The 19821-nt window shown below is 44.5% G+C and overlaps 2 protein-coding genes across 9 annotated transcripts in view; one reads left to right on the forward strand and one right to left on the reverse strand.

Moving 5' to 3' along the window:
- The window catches only part of Tdg (Thymine DNA glycosylase), a 104295-nt gene that overhangs the window by 33060 nt on the left and 51414 nt on the right, over nt 1-19821 (reverse strand). For 2 of the 3 annotated variants that reach the window (XR_012998756.1, XM_076368262.1), the window contains exons 2-5: nt 14475-14542; nt 10315-10535; nt 5450-5751; nt 3115-3256 (exon numbers count right to left, since the gene is read on the reverse strand). Coding sequence is in view for 2 of the 3 variants with exons in the window: in XM_076368262.1 (XP_076224377.1) it covers nt 3115-3256; nt 5450-5751; nt 10315-10535; nt 14475-14542 (733 nt within the window). In the remaining variant the exon portion in view is untranslated. Of the gene's footprint in view, nt 1-3114; nt 3257-5449; nt 5752-8134; nt 8518-10314; nt 10536-14474; nt 14543-19821 lie in introns of those variants that run through there. The other variant, XM_031978300.2, reaches the window with a different exon arrangement.
- Nucleotides 1-19821, forward strand: part of Dnmt3 (DNA methyltransferase 3) — a 126492-nt gene that overhangs the window by 21701 nt on the left and 84970 nt on the right. For 4 of the 6 annotated variants that reach the window (XR_012998755.1, XM_031978245.2, XM_076368257.1 and 1 more), the window contains exon 2: nt 15476-15522. The exons of 1 other annotated variant lie outside the window; for it this stretch is intronic. Coding sequence is in view for 2 of the 5 variants with exons in the window: in XM_076368257.1 (XP_076224372.1) it covers nt 15476-15522 (47 nt within the window). In the remaining 3 variants the exon portion in view is untranslated. Of the gene's footprint in view, nt 1-13302; nt 13557-15475; nt 15523-19821 lie in introns of those variants that run through there. One more of the 6 variants, XM_076368260.1, reaches the window with a different exon arrangement.

A 19821-nucleotide genomic window follows, 5' to 3' on the forward strand; every position in this document is an offset into this window, starting at 1 on the left:
TTCGGTTCTTCCGGGTGATTATATACCTTGACAATTATTTCCCGAGTGGAAAGCGTCAAGAATTACTTTAATCGCCGCGATACGTTGACGTTGAATTATTGCACGGAGGTTTTTTTCTTTCTTCGATCATTCGAGCGTAATTTCATGCCAGCCATTACTCGACGCTAGATTTATGGTGCCTTATAATTCAACTGATTCCAGATTCTATAAATGTTATGTTTCAGGAATCGGCGTTCATCTTCTGCGTACATAAATCATCTATTTTCGTAATCCGACTCGAGTATTCTATGAAAGTCGAAAAACCTAATACCAAAATATCGAAATAGAAAACTCGCTTAATCAACATTCCATTTACACGTTCATAGAACAGTATCACATTACCATCGTTCCCAGGCAATTCAAGCATGCTCGCGTGTGCCTTCACGTAAAATAAAAAATTCAATTACAACCGTTTAAATCAAAATTCAATAGATCGTTGATCCAGTTTCAAAAAACCACCAGATAACCTCTAACACAACCTTCACCTCTCAACCGACACAAACGAAAAACATCGAAAACAAACAAGAAACCGTCATCGTCGATCAGCATTGATCCCAGACGAATCCCGTCCGCTAATCCGACCGGGTCACGAGTTATCTCGGTCGAAGTCGAACAGGTGTACGCCGAGCGGAAGCGGACGAGAGAAACGGGAAATCGTGAGGGCGGTCGGCGGGGTCGCGGTCCTTCGGTCGAAATCGCGTTATATCGTTTGTCGCGTACGGGTGGTTGAGCCCTCTCCCTCCGTACATAAAGTACGTATCGCATTAGCGCGTTAACGCCAATGCGTTAGCCGGTCGGCCGGCGTCGAATGCTGCTCGTGACCGGGATAAACGAGGATGAAATGACAGTGGTCGGGGTGGCAAGTACAGGGGAATAGGGAGAGAGGGAAGGTTAGGGTGTGTGTGGGGAATTGTCGCCGATTGAAAACACCGCGCGTCGATGAGACCTCGACTCGACTCGAACACTGTGCGCCGCGGCCCGGTTCGGCCCGGCCGAGCGCGGATCGGCACCGCTCGGTTCGTTCCTGTGTCAGGGTGCGGGGGTGTCCAGAGAGGGTGGGCGGCGTAGAGGTGACAGGGAAGCAGAGGAAGGCAACGGAGGGGTCGGGATGTCCCGGCGGTGTCCAGGGGTAGAGGGCCACGACGAAGGCCGGCCCCGACACACACCGGTGTGTGTCCCGCCGCGTTCGATTACAACGACGCCCCGTAATAACCGAATTGCCCACGGCCCGTTAAAGCGTTTACACCGTTTGACGGATGATCGACCACGCTGACTACTCGTTCCCCGCGTAATATATGAATATGAACCGGCCGCTAACGGACTCGCCCGTCACCGAATCTCATGATCCCGTAACTACCTGGTACGCCATTCTCCTGGACGCGTTTGTGGGACGTCTTGCTCTAGTGGGTCTTTTGGTTCTTGATTGTTGTTCGTCTCTTGGTGTAGGTGGGACTGCGTTTGGATGGATGTGTTGGGGGATGAAACGATCTGGACGATAAGGGGTACTTTGCGTTAGTACTGCTATTTCTGAATTGTGGTTGTCCTCTGATTTTAGAATTAGTAGGACTGGTATTTGTTTGCAGTTCTCAGGGGATAAGGCAATTACGACAATAAAGGGGTATTTTATATTTGCGAAGGAAAGATTGATTTGTGTAATAGGTAACGGTAGGTAGTATAACAAAATAAGATCAGACAACTGGAAGTTTATCTTTCCCGTGACGCGTTTTTCCTGTGAAACTCGCGTAAATCGGACGTACCTTCAATGCTCGGTCGTTCCTCTAGTCCTTCGATATTTGCAATATCGAATTTCAATCTAGGATGAAATTGTGTCGCGATTCGTTACAAATTTTTTTTCTGTATACATTATCGAAACACGGAGTTTAAGGAACTCGGCGCAAGACGTTCAATGGATCAGAGACGTTCGGTTTCTGTGTACGGTCCCGAGCGTTTTCACGGGAAACGCGGAACGAGTTTCAAACCTGCGAAGAAAAAGTCGATGGTCGCGGTAAATCGCAACGAATCGGCGGGAATATAACAACCCGCATCGATGGGTGTGTTCGATGAAACGGCACGACCGGCGGGAACGTGAGCGCGCACGAGTTCGCGCTCGTTACCAACGTCAAGCGTGATAACCGAATTGGGTATGGACCATTAAAGCGATTACGACACCTGACGAACGCGCTACAAACGGCCATTTGTCGTAGTTACGTCCTCTACCGTCTCGCTGCCTTCGAGATGGATTTTCCTGCTAACTAGACGCCCGTTATGCCAACGGCTAATCGGATTAATCGTTCTCTCTCGCGAAAAACGACGCGACGGGATCGCGCGAGCTAGGCGAACGACGGGACCCTAGCGTTTCCGAGATCCTCGCTGAAATTTACGACTCGATGGAAGTCCGCTACCAGGAACAAGCGAGGCAGCGACGTTCGCGTGCCGAACAATCGAATCGGAGACCTTTTTTCGAAACCTGCGACCGGACGACTTGAATTTGTCTGGCTTCGCTAGAATGTTATTGTAGGATCTCGATTTACCCTTCAGAGATGGCTCTCTCGGTTTTTTTTAATTCGTTCAAATTCTTTGTCTGCTGTTAATATTATCGTTTGTTGATATTTTAGTCTTTTCGATACTTCTTCGTAGCTACCTTTGTTTGTATAGGAAGTAGAATAAATGATGAAAACAGTAAAGGTCAGTGTGAACTGGGTTGTGAATAAACTAAATAATATGGATTCTTATATTATACTTCGTACATGATTGAATTCTACGAATGTGTATTAGAGAATTTCTTCTCGACTCTACATTTATCTGGATTGTTAGTCTTCTAATTGAACCAGATAGTCAAGGTTGTACCACACTTGCTATGAGGTATAAGAAATTCAATAATTCGCGGTGTAATCGTAGGGAAATGATTTTCTCAAGCTTAGGAAGATTCGAATCGATCTATCTCAGTTATAACAGTATTTATCAATTGATATCTTTAAAGGCAATAAAGATAAGTAAATCTGCAGAGTGTATTGCATGTAAACAATAAATGCTGGTGCAAGAAAAATTGTTTAATTAAAGAAAGAATAGACTTACTATGATGATATCGAGGTTGCTGGTCAGGTGGTCGGGAAGAACGCGTTTACTGACTTCCTCCTCCGGCATGCCGTCGAATCTGTCGTGTTTCTTCCTCTCTTTGTACGTCTTTGCCCGTTTCTTCGCCTCCGCTAGCTCCGCTCTGTATCAAATCATTACTTTAAAAATTATCGGAAAAAAGAATTGAATAAAAATGATCGTAAGAGAGATTGCCCATTCATCATTCGAAACGAAAAAGATATTTAAACATTCGGTTTCACACAGAACACTCTGGCGTAATCGTGCACGCGGCTTATAGAATGGGTCAAAAAACTGTTTCGCGAATCTGTTCGATCGCGGAGGGAAAAGCAGAAAAGACCTCGTAAAACTGGGTAGCGGATAAACCGAGGTGTATTGTTTTTCCCGCGGTGCGTGTGAATCAGCTTGTAAAAATCGAGCGTCGGTCCAATTGACTGTGGCGAAATTACGCGGGCGCGACGCAAAGGATCCGCTTTTCGCGCGACGAATATCCCGAATAATTTTTGTTTTATTATCCGCCGAATTGAAGCGCGCGCGTGCCGCCAACCGCTCGAAAAACGATCTACCCGTTACAGGAACCGTTCGTTTGGTGATTCGATCAACCAGCACTGTTCATCGGACAATCGAGATCGCAATAAACAATAGGCATTTCTGCGAATCCGTGAACTGTCTTCCTTTTTCACGTGCAATTTTCCAAAAATTCAATTTCGAAACAGAAGGAAATTGAATTTCCTACTTTAAACGTTATCCGCGCGTTGCCCGTAAGTGTTGCGCAAACAGTTCTCGCAGGAAATGATTCCATACGCTACCCAAATAAATTAGTACTCATTCTCAAAATTAAACTCCTCGTAAATCACTGGAAAGACCTTCTCGACGAATTTTGGGATGTTAAAAGTTGAAATTTATCGGTTAATCGAAACAATACCTACTACTACCACCACCATCACTGCCAATAAACAATATTAATAATCGTCATCATAAAAATAATAACAACCTGTCAAGTTTATGACGTTTTTTTACCATACATTACATTGTATTTCTGTCTTTTAACATAACAAACCTTAATCTCTACTAAATAAATAAATAAATAAATAAATAAATAAATAAATAGAGAAATAAGTAAATGGATAAATGAATAATTAAATTATTAAATTTATCATGGTTTCCCGACGCGTAAGACTAAAAAGCATCGAGGACGCGTGTTATAATCGAGTCTAGTCGCATCGAGCGGCGTCCATCGACCACGCCGCATATTATTATTTAGAATGAACTGTAGCCGCCCTGACCGCGAACACTCGTCGCCCGGCGCTGCGTACTCACCAAAATTAGGCCGTAAATATGCAACCGATTCCGGTCGGTTCGTTAACGCGATTATCGAGTTCAGCGAGAAGCGCGTTTGGCACGCGCCCTTCCTTTTCCGTGCTCGACCGCGGATTCTTTTCGGCAATAACGAGCATCGGCGGTGGGGTGGTGGCGTATCGTTGGTGGTTGGCGTGGCCCGTAGACTCTCGCCGGTTCGTTTCGCCAGACGCTTTAACCTCGCTTTAAATGTAAAGTTGACTTTGCCGGATAGTTTGCATAATGCGAGCGATATCGCGGCCACGGGCCTCTGCGACCAAGGTGGATTGAAATTCTTCGGCGGGACGCGACGAGCGAACCTTCGACGAATCGGTGTGCGTTTCGTATGAGACGACCTTGTCACCTTTGATCACGGATCAACTTGTTCGAAGTGATTTCTTGGACATTGTTTAAATTGAACTTCTTCGAAGTTATTTCGTGAATATCATTGAAAGTTAACTTCTTTAAAGTGATTTTATAGATACTGTTCGAAGTTGTTATATGACGCATTGAAAATGACAACTGAATTTTTGTACTTTATTCTACTGTTCAAAGATTGAAAAAAGGTTCATAGAAATGTAGGTTTAGAAGCTCTTCCCTTCGAGATAGGAGCAATTTTCGTCTGCATTAAAGAAAAGGAAGTTGTTTAGAATGCCTAGGGTTAGTAAAATTAATCACTTTCGACAATGAAAATTTTGTACGCAGCAATTTAGTCTATACTTGAATTACTACAATTGATTACTACAATAACCTCAGTATCATCAGATTTCAGTCAAACGGAACATCGTCTATAATAACTTTGCTCATTCTTTTTATCCACTGAAAGAAGTCATCTCCAATTTTTACTCTAGTATCATGGCTTGTGTCATCGGAATCTCAATGCACATCGGTCAGTTCGACTGTTAGATAATTCTACTGTCAAAGAATCGATTGGAAACTGACCGGTTTCGTTAGTGAACAGCTGAATAAAAGTTCTTACTCTTCCGGCGTGAGTATCATCTCGGATTTTCTTTTGCGGCCTCGTTTCTTCGGCTGGTGCGCCGCCATTTGGGGATTCACTGCGCCGTTCATCACACCGAGGTTCATCTGAAGATGTTGCGGCACGGAAAGCGGGCCAGGCGGCGTCGACGTAGGTGTAGCTAGGCCTGCTTGCGCTCCGGAAGGACACGTCATGTTCTCGGGATTGCCGGCAGGGCTGCTGGCCGTCCTCATGCCGCCCATCGACATGTCCTCGTCGACGAACGAGTACGGGTCCACCGGGGTCTCGCACTTGATCGCCACCTGCAAACATCATTCCTTTCTGTACTGAACTTTCCTCATTCAAAAGAATTCATTTCGTTTTCGATCTTTAAAGGAGAACTTTGGAAACAATTGTACTTGTTCAAGCAAATTTGAATTGGAATTGAATTGCTTGATTTAGTCCCTGCACCCTTCAATAATGTCTGACAAGTATACTCATAGTTTGTTTCCAGTTACAAGTGTAAATAAAAAGTTTTAAAATGAAATTCCACTGTTAAATGGTTAAGAAGAGATCAATGGTCACATGGGGAGGTACTTAATCCTTTGCATTCGGAAGTTTTTCGGTAGAAATATTTGAACATTTTCTGATTAGATAAAGATGATATTTTGTGAAACTAACTGGAAGAGAAATCATACGTACATTGGGAAACAAAGCTATTTTATTTCAATATTTTTCAAATTGATACGTTATACAAGGTATAATATTAAATATCAAATTTTATAGTTTCACCTTATGAAATCTGGCGGTGAATGAGAGTCACCTCTCAAGTGCAAAGAGTTAATTTGTTCACATGCCGAGTATACTCGTTAAACACCGTTAATAAACTCCATCACATCGAAATACAAATATAACTATGAGCTTATGATAGACTAATAAAATGTGTATCTCCTGAAAAATCGATCGCTTGCTGTATAGATGTGGGTATAATGAATGAAGCAAACAAAAATTGCTGTATCAATTGTTAAATGTACAAATGTTGTAAAATGCCTCAATCCAGTGTAGGTGAAGTATTCTTGTATGTAATCTCGAGTAAAGAAATACTTCTAATTATTTTTGGTATCTCATTGAATGCGTTCGGCGGATTGCATGACGTATTTCCTCGCCATCGGTCCCGTTCCCAATACGAAAACACTGTTTCCAGAACACACGCATCGAGTCGAACGCGAGCGAAAGAGATTTTTCGTCGCGACAACGACGACGCCGACGACGACGCCGACGACGACGTCGCGACTCCCTTCCATTTTACCCCCGAATCCGCGCCCCCGTCCGCTGCAGAATTCATTACGAATTCCTGGTAGCTTTATTTTTTTTTCTGCGCGTCCGTCCGTTCGGAAAATAAAATTTGAAGCGGCACGTAGCGCACGTGCCATCATGAACACGTAGACCGGCAATCGTAAAATGTATATTCCCGTCGGTATACGGGCTGAAAATTGTCGGGGCAATAGCGATTGCTGCTTGCATCGAAAATAGGAGGTTGCGCGCGAGCGGGCGAACGCGAATGCGTCATCTTTGCCCACATTTCCCAATTTCCGCCGCTCCGATGGACCTTCCTCGAAGGAATACGCCGCCATATCGACATGTTTCACGACTTGATACTACTCCGACCGATCGATGTTTGGTGGTATCAGTTGGAACGGGGGTACAGCGATGATCCAACAGTAAAAATGAATCCAGATCACTTGATAAAATTGTTTTATTTGCAGAAACTGCAGCAACATAAACTATGATCATATTAGAAACGAACCTTCTTGTATTTGAATCAATTTTCATAGATTTTGATTGCCACGTACAGATTGTGCTTCATTTTTATCGCAAACAAGAAGGGACAGTTCTAAGTTTCTTTATCCTTTTTAATTTGTTACGATATTTTTTACGACATTCAATCGAATGATCGCAGAAGATTCTTTAATTTTCTGGTAGCTTACAGTTTAGACTTTTTCAATTTTGGTTACTCGAAGTTACGGGACTGAACGCGAGCTATAATGTTGCGAGTCGGCGTGCGTTAGGAAACTAGTTGCCAAGTGAATATCGTTCACTTTCCAATTTTAGTTGCCCAGTTACGGGGTCGTCAGTTCCGTTTTTTGTTTCCCGTGCTGGGCCACGCATGGAACTTTTCACGGCGGTGAATTAGAATGGATCAGATATCGTTATCCCGAGATATTTCCCGTGACCTTCGATCGAGCGCCAGCCAGGAAAGTTGGAAAAGGAGAGGAAGAATTATCCCGTGTCCGAGTCTGGCAGGCGCCGCGGCCGATTATCTCTTAGCTTTTTGTCCTCGATCTAGGGTTATCTGGGAGCAAGACTGCGTGTACTCGCGGCAGCGGATCGCGGTTTACGAACGATCGGAAGAGTATTTAAGGGTTCACTCCGATCAAACTGTCTCATAAATAGACAATATTTACAATCGTTTCCTTTCTCAAAGAAATGAATTATAATATCAACTCTTCCATGTTTTATTCAACGTGTACCCGTGCTGCAAGAAATTATCAAATAGCAAATACATTGCATGAAAATTGAAGCAAACCAATCAAATAATTACTTGATCAACGTTAATATTACCATTCTCGTTGAACTACAAATATTGAACACTAACGCATAGAATATTAATTTCGTCGTCATCGATATTGATTAACTGACATTTACCTTCAAGATATCGAAGTTTCATTATTCTCCTAATAATCAAACGACGAAATTGTTAACGCGTTGAAATTTAAAGCGTCATTATCAAACTTCGAATATCGTTCGCCGAGGCTGTCGTCGCTCCATCGAATACCGTAACACAGTCGAGACGTCATCGTCGACGGCAAAGAAGAGAAAACAAAGTTGAAACCTCGCGCACGGTCCGCAAAAAAAGCCCAGCGGGCGGCACTCGATCTCGAGGAGCGAGCGCCGATAAATCCGAGACGTGTCCACTGGTCAGCCGAGGAAGCGGCGTCTGTCAGCGCATCGGTTCCTCGTTACACGGACGGGTCCGCGTGATCAAGAGAAAGGACCGACGGATCCTAAACGTGGAATCCGTCGCGGGAACGTCGTCTACGGGCGACGCGCGTCGCCTCAAAAGTAGCAAGTATTTATACCCTTTGCTGATTACCCGTGGCACCGGTTCACCTTGAAGAGAAACGTAACGCGCGCGCGAGCTGCGAGACCGACAAACGGGTAGCAACAACGTTCTGTGTAGTATCTAGTACACCGGCGTTGGGTTTGGGTCAAATTCAAATTTCCTTTAATCAGGATTTTTCGAGATTCGATTTGTGAGGCGGCCTCGGGGAGATCTCTCTTGCCTTGCCGATCCAGATCCACTCGAAGTTTCTTGTGTCATTATCGAGAAACGACGCGTTGCGTAAGCACGCGGGAGCGCTGCGAAGCCGACGTCGAAAATGCAAATTGACCGCCGCGGCGGCGTTACGAAAGTCGCGACCGGCGAGCAAGCTATAGCCCAACGCGCTCGTTCGCGAGCTCCGCGCTTTTATCGCGCAATTTATCGCTCGTAATTCCGATGGGGAATCACCGGATCCGGCGGTAACGATGACCGATCGTACATTGTCTTAACCGACCAATAATTTCCTTATTTTATTCGAACCTCGTAATCGTCGATTACCGACTACGTTGTTCGATTACGCGACTCGATTAATAAGGCTGCGTTCGTTGTCGCTGCAACTGCGGCTTCTGAGACGTGTTGCACGCCGGGAAATGTGGATGGATGAATATGGTGGAATATGGTGGAGTATTTGCAAGCGGTTGTTGAATGGTTTGTTAGGAAGTTTTTGGTGATCGTGGAATCATTCGTTCGTTTTGCTTCTTGCACTTGTCGCCAGATGGCTTCGAGGACGATAACGTCTTTCTTGCTTGTTGCTGGTTGCCTTTCTATTCGTGTAGAGGATGATTTCGAAATACGTGGGCGAATTTTGGAGATTCTATACTTCGACGTTTGCGTGTGTGGCAGAAACACTTCCTGTATCTTGATGTGATTCTGTTAATGAAATACAGAAATCTGAATATTTCTTGATCCTATCGCCTAATGTACGCAAAATTTCGATGGTGTGTGTATATTAATTTCAGCATTTTCAGTGTAACTGATATGCTTTTATTACTTCTTCCTACCCTCGATATATCTGTTTACGATGCAGTAGTATAGAAACAATTAAAACATTTTTCAAATAGTAACCCACACTCTTATCTATGCAAACTATTAAAGTTCAACTAAAATTCGAATCACCAAATTCCACTGGGAATGTTATTCCAATACAGCCAGACAATACTAGCTAGACAATTTAGTATTTCGGGAATGGTTTGAACTAAAGCGTAACACATGTACAACGATTAACAATCTGTTAACATAGTTTAATTCGGCAACTAATAATACCAGAGTAATGCTACCCGCTTGTTGCGCCGTATACACCAGAAGAGACCCGCCGCTGCTAATATAAATACAAATAAACGGAAACATGAGCATCGTCCGCCTGGTTTGAATGAAACAAATGAGTCAGTGTATTGTAGATCCATCGACAATGGATGTGCACAAACCTCATCGAATTAACTCGAAATTAATAATTTTTCTGTAACAATCGAATGGTTCTCCAGGTGTACAATTGATCCAAACCGTTCTACTGTTCGTTTTCCGGAGTTAATCGCTTCGATAAACAAATCACTCGATTATTGGAACATCGACGTTAACTTATGACTTAACTTTAATTTGCTTAGAACTTTTTGCAAATGTGTTCGAGCCATCATCGCCGGGCTCGCCTTATACGCGAACATTTGCGACTGGCGACGAAACAGGCTTAATGGCCGGTTTCCTCGAGGCGGCAATAGGAAAAACTCACCTGTCCGAGGGTGGAAGCGGTCGAGCCAGGTTGCTGGGGTTGATGCGCTGTCGCCGATATCGGCGTGAGGGGTGTGTGCGGCGTGTGCGGTGTGTGCGGTGTGTGCGGTGTCAGCGGCGTGTGGTACTGCTGACTGCTGTCACCGCCGGTGCTCCTCATCTCGAGATCCGGACTTGTCTCGTAACCGTCATCCCTAGCTTCCTGCTTCACCAACACCCCACCTGCGCAGAAAAAGGCATCGCCCGGTGTCCTTTCAATATTCAAACGTGGATCCGTCCGTTCCGACGCTAAACAGACACGCAGCGATTAATACCCGCGAGGATTTTCGAATGTTTTCCAAGCTAACATCTATTTTCCACCGGATGGCTTGACCTCCGTCGTTAACACGTCATCGCGTCATCGGAAAGCCGATTCTTTTTGTCCCGTTTCTGTGAAATCGTGAGTCTTTAGATGGATGCTTTCACGTTTTCGTAATTGAATCCGAAATAGTTCGCTTGATATCGAATTTCGAAGCGTTACTGAAAGAGGAGGAAGCTGTAATTAGCAGACGTCAATGGACAATTAGAGCTTCGAGTCTATTTCGCATCTCATTTGATTAAGAACCTGTCGTAGTAACATGTTAATGATCGACTTTCAGAAGTTCAATTCGACTCGATCAGTTTGTCGTTGAAGCTTCACCTTACGCTAGGCGAATAATATTAACGCCGCAACTGTAACGAAAACGAACGTGAATTGCAGCGCGTATAGGTTCACTGGAATCTCGCTCTGTGTGCGACCCGGAAACACGCCCCCCCCCCCCCCGCGCGTTTTGTGTTATTCTCATCTTGTCGTCGTTGTTGTTTTTTTCCTCTTCCGAAACGTGGCGGCACTTACTGCCTTTTCACGTCCATTCTTCAACGGGCTCGATAACTAGAAACACGATAACGGGAAAAATGAAAGAGACGGAAACTTGGAGGGTTTCGCTCGCCGTTGCGGGTTTCAATTCTTGCCATTTGCAATTCTTGTTTACCGCGCGCTGCTTCACCATGCATGAACATACGATTCGGTTATCAGGGACGCTCCACACAAAGACGATTCCCTTTGTTTGAGTTTCGTTCGCTGGAATTTTCGTAGACCGTGCACTGGCCTTTAAAGGGACGCTTAAAGAGACCCTAGAAACGCTAGATGTCCGTGAACGATGCCACTCTAATGAATACTTCTATATTTAAAATTCAATAATTCACACGGATTATCCCGTGCCGGCGCGACATAAAATATGCGTCGGCGGCTGCCGGCGTCGAATTAACGCGCGTTGGCCGCCAGAGCGGTTTTCGTATTATTCGAAGAATATAATCGTAAAATACATGAAATTATTGAATCCGATTCCGTTATTGCTCGTCGCGCATCTATCTTGCCAACGTTCATCTATCAGCGTTAAAAACGTTATTAGCATCGATAAGTTCGTAAATAATCCGCTTTATTCGAGTCAGTCCACCCAATTAACCCCTTGGCAATAACAAGTAGTCTTGGATGAAGATTTCCCGCCCGATTCACTAGAAACCAATATTGTTTGTTATCCATTAATCAAAATGAAATGTCGGATTGCCATCGATATTTCACCTCGAAACCGAACCTACGCTCGCGATAAACTAATTCCTTCGCGTTTTCCAAAATTATCGATGCTGAAATGAATCAGATGGCTGCAGTCGCGAATCAAAGGGTTAATTACGTCTATCACGGGTGGCTGGCGCGGCAGTCGACGCGTTAACTCGTCTTCCCTGATCACCGTGCGAACCGAATCCGTAGGAAAACGCCGAGTCGCCGGCGAGCGCACGCGAGCGACTGACCCGCGACGTCCCGATACTCTGGCGACGTGTTTCTCGCGCGTCCATTAGCTCCGTGACGCGCGGAATCTTGCCGACGTTTTATCGCGTTATCGCTCGCGCTTTCACGCGAGTTCTCGCTGCAAAAAAAGTCTGTTGGTTGCGAATATAACGCTACATTTAGACTAACCGAACGGATGCGTTTAAACTGTTAACTGTCGAGCTCGTGACATACACGGACACGAGGAGTTTATGGAAAACAATATTACACCTTATTAATTACTTTAAGTCCTGTAATAGCAGAAGCTTTCCTTACTAGGAGTTCAATTGCAACAATTTTATGTTCACAGAAAAGTGGTAACGAGGCTACTGCTTTATTTAAGATCGGTGAAGAACACTGGTTTTCGAGGAAATTCGACGGTTAAGGGATTAAACCAACCCCGCATTTAGAAAAAGTTGAAGTTCGAATTAGCGTTTGTCTGTTTTTGGTAAACGATTCGCCGACACTCGAAGAATGCTCGCTCGATTTAGCAAAGTATCGGTTTATTCGTTGAATATTTACCAGTTCGGCAAAGATCCGTTTGACTTGAACGACAACCGAACGGTTACGACACGATCGAACGTTCACATTAGTTTCATACATTAACCGTAGAATCAGCATTAATCGAAATCCAATACAGTCAAAAGGATCTCACTAAACCAGACACTAAAAAGTCCAGTTTCTCAACTTTCTTGCACCTTACATGTGCAATCTCTTCCACCTATATGTATACAAATTGGTGAATATTCAACGAATAATGCGCATATTGCCATGAAAATTCATCTTTAAATCCAAGCAGAAAATCACGTTGGCGAAATTGACATGCCACTCAGCTCTTCAAAATGAATATATCCCAATTACTTCGCCCCGGTCGAATATTTATTTCTAAAATCGAGCTAGCATGATTCATTCGACGAACAAAGCGTGCACACGAAACGAAACGAATATTCTTTGAGTGTTCGACGAATCGTTTAAAACCAAGGAACGCTCGCCGGCACTTCAAATTTTTCAGCACGATAGCCGAACAAGCGTTCTATCGGTCGACGTGAACGCGTCACTCTTTTCGCCCGCGGTTTCTTGAACGGTTCGCCGTAAATATCGCGATTAACGCGGCGCGGCGCGGCGCGGCGCGGGGTCGACGGTGGGATCACGCGGACGCCGGACGTTAAATTTAATCGGATCGCTCGGCGTATTTCCGTTTATCTTTCCCGGGGAATCCTTTCGCGTGATGATATTCCATCGAAAAACGGCGGGCGGGGAGTCTGAAAATGAACGCGTCCGCGGATAAGCGGGCCGGCCGGTTTTTCGCGATGCCAAACGCATAAGTCACGAGCGCGCAGGGAGTGGAGGTGACGGATGAGGAACAGAGACGAAGAGAGGGGAGTCCTCGCATTTGCAAGGTACAATATACAAAATTGAAATGATATTTAATTTGTTATACCTTTGTCCGCGTAATCGTGCGATATTGAATTGTCGGCGGTGGGTCGCGGCGACGGGGGCGGATTCTTTTTCGGCCACGCTGCTCACCCCGAAACTTTCCTCTGAAATATCACGATATTTTCATGCGTCCTCGACGTGCGATAGTTGGAAAATTATTCCGGGCAGGACAGCGCAGGTTAGTCGACAGAACACGCGCCCGATGCGCTCCGCACCGCCCGGTCCGATCTTTGAAAGAGAATTCTGCCAATGAATTTAATGCAACGCTTATTCGATAGGCGGAATGAAACTCCCCCCGAATACTTTTTTTTTTCGCCGACGGGCTAATTAATCAGCGCCGGACTCCCTTTGCCGGGAAATTCCGTCTCCTGTTTCAGTACGCCGCTACCTTCCGATTGGTTGAAATAATGTATTAGGTCGCGTAATGTGAAATGGCGGGTTTCTTGTCAGCGAGTCGCTCGTTCAAGTGATTAGTCGTGTGTTTGACGCGGTGGTCACGGCGATCACCTACCGAATTGAAAACAGTTGCAGTGCATGGGATGATTGATGTCTAATGGGAATGTTTTAGCGTGAGTAATTGGGTAATGACGTAAGAATTGCGACGGTGAATAGTTAATAACTGTTTCTAATTAGCTTTGCTGTGGAAGAGTATGCGATATATAAAATATTCGAGATTTCCGTGATAGTGAACGTGTTAAAAGTTATATTGATTAATGTTCTATTAATATCACGATCAAGGAACCGTTTATTTGAATTACGAAATGAATTTTTACTTCTCTTCGAGTAACTCGACGTTCCACGTTCATACGGTGTAACGAAATTCTCTGCGTCGAATCGCTGCGAGACGGAATCGCGTCGGTTGCGTTCGGTTTTTGTGTTACCTTGGGAACCGGAGCAGCTCATCGTCGACCCATTTGGTCCACCGTTTTGCACGGGCGACGGGTACGACCTGTAACCAAAAAAAGTTGAAATTTCAATTAGAATTTCAAGTAGTGACGGTTGTATACGCTTTGAAGCGTGTGTTTTTTGTGTTAAGAATCGTTCTCGTATAGTTCTCATTAACAATTTCTTATGTATTAACACGTTGCTATATAATATCCAATCAGACACACGCCGAAGAACTCAAATGAAATTTAACGAGCAGAAATGTACTAAATACAAGAAATATGAATATTTAATATTCCTCAATATTCCTTCGCGCCATTGTGTACAAGATATCCCGCGTTTATAATTAAATGTAACACCCTGTGGATTGTATATTTAATTTAAACGTGGGCACTGTTTCTCCTGGCATCATCGTAATTATCCTCATTCCCTTTTATTTTGCGCAATTCTCCTCTACTTCGACATTATCTCTGAAATAAGTCTTGGAAATCGTTCGTCCTCGAAGAACTTCGCTAATAATAAATAATCTCGTCGAAATATCTCTACTAGACGAGCGAACGGTCTTGTTTCTCTTTACTCGTCACTCCGCTGGAAACATCGCAGCTCCGGTTTCGTATTAATGCGCGGACAAGCAGATCGCCGATAATTATAGTCGAACTCGTAATTACGTTGCAAAAAATTCCCTTGATAATATCATAAACTATAAATACCTAATCACAATTACACTAAATGATTATAATTCTGTTTACTGTGGCCACGGAACCTCGCGTGCTAATTTATCGAATGACAGAGATTCGTTACGGTATCGATTTGATTATAGACCTGTTACCGTAGGAATGATAATGGTGGACAGACCTGTTCTTACACAAGCGACGACCGAGAACAATCTCGGCACTCGTAAAAATCCACGAAAGAACGCTTGTCCGGCGATTAAATCCGAGATAGGTCTTGCGTAGCGTTATTAATATTAACCGCCGCGTTGTTCTTTTCTTCGCAGGATTGAAGCCGCGGGGAATATCTTCGTTCGTCGAGCAGCAGCAACAGGTAATTTTCGACAGGTTCCAATGGCCGCGTTCGTGAACTTGTTCGCCGCGGCACGCGGAAAGTCGTTTCGAATATTAATGGCTCGTTCGGCGAATTAATGCTCCCAATATCGAGTCGTTTACGCGACCATTAATTCGATCCGGAATACGCGCCGGGTTTGTTGCACCCCTTCGAGAATGCATGCGGCCGTGCACACCGGCGACGCGAGTTTCTTTGCGAGTGTTGCCGGTTCGCTGAATTTCCACGCGGGCCGTGGCGAAATTTCGAGTATCGCTGGATAACCTCTTCGAACAGAACCAAACGCGAACGTTCCAATCCTTCGAGGACCGGCTTTGAAACTTTTCGGATGGTTAATTTTACTATCATGTAACAGTATTGTTTCCTTTTTTGCTTGTATCGTTTGCAAGTTCGCGATCCAACAAAACAACTCGGTTGAATTAGATTTCTTCATCCCTTCCGTTTCGCTTCGTTTAAGGAAAAGTTTCGATACAAAACGGTAATCTTTTTTATAGAAATTGATTTCTTTTAATGATGCATCTGAAACTAATCGATAGCACGACAATATCTCGACGTATTTCCTATGCTATGTTTTTATTGCGCTTACTGAAGTAACACAGAGAATGCATTCCTTTGATCTACCAAATCATTCGAATAGACTACTACCTATATTCTTTCATATTTCTCCGAATTAAGATATCATCTTCCAAGAAACATCTTTCTCCGATGAAAGATTAAAAAATTGTCAAATGAATTATATTTCAACCGAAGCATTTGCAACAAATCGGCAGATAATTCCGCTCAATTATAATCGATGGTATCGCTGCAAACACTTAACTCGCAGAACGATTCTAGGCAAGCAGAGTTTTTCCCTAGTCCCTTGAAACCGCTACAAGAGCAAGATAATTCGCTGTCACTTATATTCGATTAAAAAGGAACAGAGAAAAAAATAACAAATGACGGAGAAACGAGGGGGAAAAGGGAAAGAAGCGGCAAGATCGACGGAGCATCGTAATCAGCCGCACAGTCGTTATAGCGCATAAGTACGCGTGCACCCCATTTAATTGATTGTGCTCCCTATAAGCACGCGCCAATTATGATTGTTCTCTCTATTACCAGCGCCCCTTGTCCCACCACTCCCCCGCGGCCCCGGCAGGCTAGTTCTCGCTTGGACGCCTCTCCCCGCCGTTGCAACCTTCACCCCCTCCGCAGCCCCTCGTCTTTCGGCTAATCATGAGCACCGATGAGCTTCGTCGCATACCGAAAGCGTGCGCGCGTATCGGGAGACCATTTCCAGTGAGTTACGAGCTGGCGGGTCACTTCCGTTTTCGGGGAAGACGCGGGGCTGCGTTTTGTGTATCCGATAGCAACCCTCCCGAGGCCGGAAACCGATCATTGACTGGGAAATCCGCGAAGTTCGCTAAGAATCGTGAAAATGGATGCGGAAAGTTTCGGGTGGCGGTTTCCTTTGATCGTCTGTACTTATTTGTTCAGCGTGGGTTAATAAATGTAAATCAGCTGGATTATCGATGTTATTTATGACAAATAACAGATTTAACACGATCGCTTGGAGAATTTTGAAGGTTTTATTGCTTTGTAACAAAGGCGAATGGTATTTGAATGAATTGTTATCGATTCGGTGTCCTTACGTTATATTATTATTTAGCTACTTGTGTAGCTAAATATTTTCATTCGACGTCAGTTTTCTTCTTGTAATTATTTTCAAGCAACTCAAAAGCTGTGGTCATCGGTAACCGTGGTCACTTTACAGACTGGCACACGAGTATAGATACGTGTATTGAATTTATTATAACGCACCAGCTTTGTATATAATTATTAAATGTACAGTCAATTTTACGGTATCTACTTACGTAACGAATTTTCCGTACTATTCCTACTTGAATTCTACCATTTTGAATATTTCAGTATCATTGATAGTTTCAACCCGTTCTTTGTCGATCGTAACACGACTACATTATCTTCGACGATAATGGAGATGTTCCAGGTGAACGAAATTATTCCCTGGCTCTGTGTACCGGTCGGAAATGCAATGATCGCGCCGCGTCCGAAAGTTTCCAAGCCCAAGATTCGGTTCGGTTCGGTTCTGTCCGCCGGCGGAGATTACGGGCTGCGGCGCTCCCATAAACTTCTCGGCAAGTGAAACCATTACGATCAGCTGTGCGCCGGATCGATTAAGTAGCTCCACGCTCGCGGAATCGAAAACTCTCTCTCTCTCTCTCTCTCTCTTTTTCCCCTCGATCTCTCTACCCCTTGCTCGCCCCATTCCGCGGCGTGACCGTACGACGGAAGTCACGATCCTTTTCCAGCCGTTCCTTTTCCTTTCTTCGAACTTCGCTCGGCCTCTCCCTCGAGTATAAACCGTGGACCTGGTACACTTTTACGAGATTTATCGTACGGCCATTCTTATCGAAATCTTGCGTGATCGTGTGTGTGGGAACGTAGCAGCGATTACTACCTCCGAGAAAGAATTTTATCGAGCAAACTAGGCGCTCTTCGAAACGATTGCTTGGATATTGAAGAGAAATTGAGTATGTTCATTTACTCGGTATCTTATCATAGGTGACAATAATGAAACCTGCTCCTTTACTGTATTCTGTGCGTTCCGAGTGCTGCGAAAAAGTTGCCGAAGCTTATATCCTCTGCAGGATCCACGTCACGTTAAGACAAGAGCAAAATGGAGGAAAGAAATTTTCCGAATTACAGTACTAGAATGCCTGTTTCACTTGAAACGGAGCCTAACGGAAAACTTTTCGCTTGTTGTAATCGCAGCTTTAATAACAGTCACATAATTACAGTTATTGTAACTATAGTTATAATTCTTTTCAATGTTTTATTACTATTACAACAATATTACAATTATTTACCGTTGTAACAATCATTTTATATAATCAAATCTAAACCGATCCGAGGTCGTTTCGTTCATCACAATCGCATTGTCATCCGACACCCTCTACGAAGCTGTCGAAAGTTGCCGCGAGATGGACCGGGAGGATCGTTCCCTCATCCGCGAACCGCCGCGATACCGGTTCGGTACGCGTAGATAATGGGGGCCCTCTTTGGCGCGCGCGGTCCGTTAATATTACGCTCCCAGACTAAATACAAACAATCCAGTGCAGGTACGGAACGGAACAGAACAGCGCGACGCGTGCCGTGTGCAGTCCAGCTGCGTTGTTTCCGTTAAAATTGAAAATTACAGACCCCTGCATCCGTTTGTTCGAGGCCCCGACAAAAGGGGGCAAAATATGAAATCAATATTTGCGTAGCCGCGCGCACGCACGCACGACCCCTTCCCGAGCTCGCACACATCGACGGCTTATAATATTTTCTGAGTTTCCCGCGAGATCGGTTGGTTCCGACTTTTTCTCTCCCTCTTTACACCGCTGCCTCTCTTTTACTTCACGCAGGAACCTACGACCGAAGCCTTTTGTCTACATTTTTTCCTCCAATTTCTACGTTTCTTCCTTTTTCACGCGACGCAAGAAGTTATCCCTCGGAGGAACGCGTTGCGTAAGTCGATAACATTATCGACACGATGGTGGCTTCGGGAAAGCGGCTGGCTCGGGGAGGCGGTGGAAAAGAAAAGAAAAGAAAAGAAAAAACGGCCGGGACAAGATAATAGCGACACTCGCAACGAGTGGAAACGCCTGAATGCCGTAATCACTATGATCGTGTGGGGCGACAGAAGAAGAAGCCGCGGTGACGTCGTCGCACGCATATGCGAACACGTGTCCCCGGGTTGGTTCGCGTGGATTTTAAAGTCCTCGAACGACGACTGAAATTATAGTGTACACAATGCCGCGCGACTATTACACCGGCACCCGCCGTATTAATAGTGCACGACCGCCACAGGTTCTAGGGGAAACAGTTCGCCTTGTATTTTGCCCTGCGGTTGGTTCACTGGTCCCGAGAGCGATTGAGACACGATTCTGAAATTATTGTTTTTTAATGACCGCGATACTGTTCTCTACAGTTTCTGTTGTATTCTGTCTGGTTGGCCGAATAGCATTTGTAAGGTTAACACGTTAACCGCCACGGGAATTCTGAGCGATTTGTATAATATTACTTCTTCTTTCGTAATGGAGGCAAGTGGTATTGGAATTGGTTATTCAGGGTTTGGTATCATGGTTCTTGAGTTACACTATTATTTCGTTATTTGTGTTAATGAATATTTTCATTCGACATCAGTTTCCTTCGTGTGACATCGTCTTCGAGTATTTTGGAAGTTTCGGCCATCGGTTATCACCGTGGCGGTCAATGTATTCACGGAAAGTTTTATTTTGC

The sequence above is a fragment of the Nomia melanderi genome, chromosome 6 (assembly GCF_051020985.1).
Source record: "Nomia melanderi isolate GNS246 chromosome 6, iyNomMela1, whole genome shotgun sequence".
In the NCBI taxonomy this organism is placed as follows: domain Eukaryota; kingdom Metazoa; phylum Arthropoda; class Insecta; order Hymenoptera; family Halictidae; genus Nomia; species Nomia melanderi.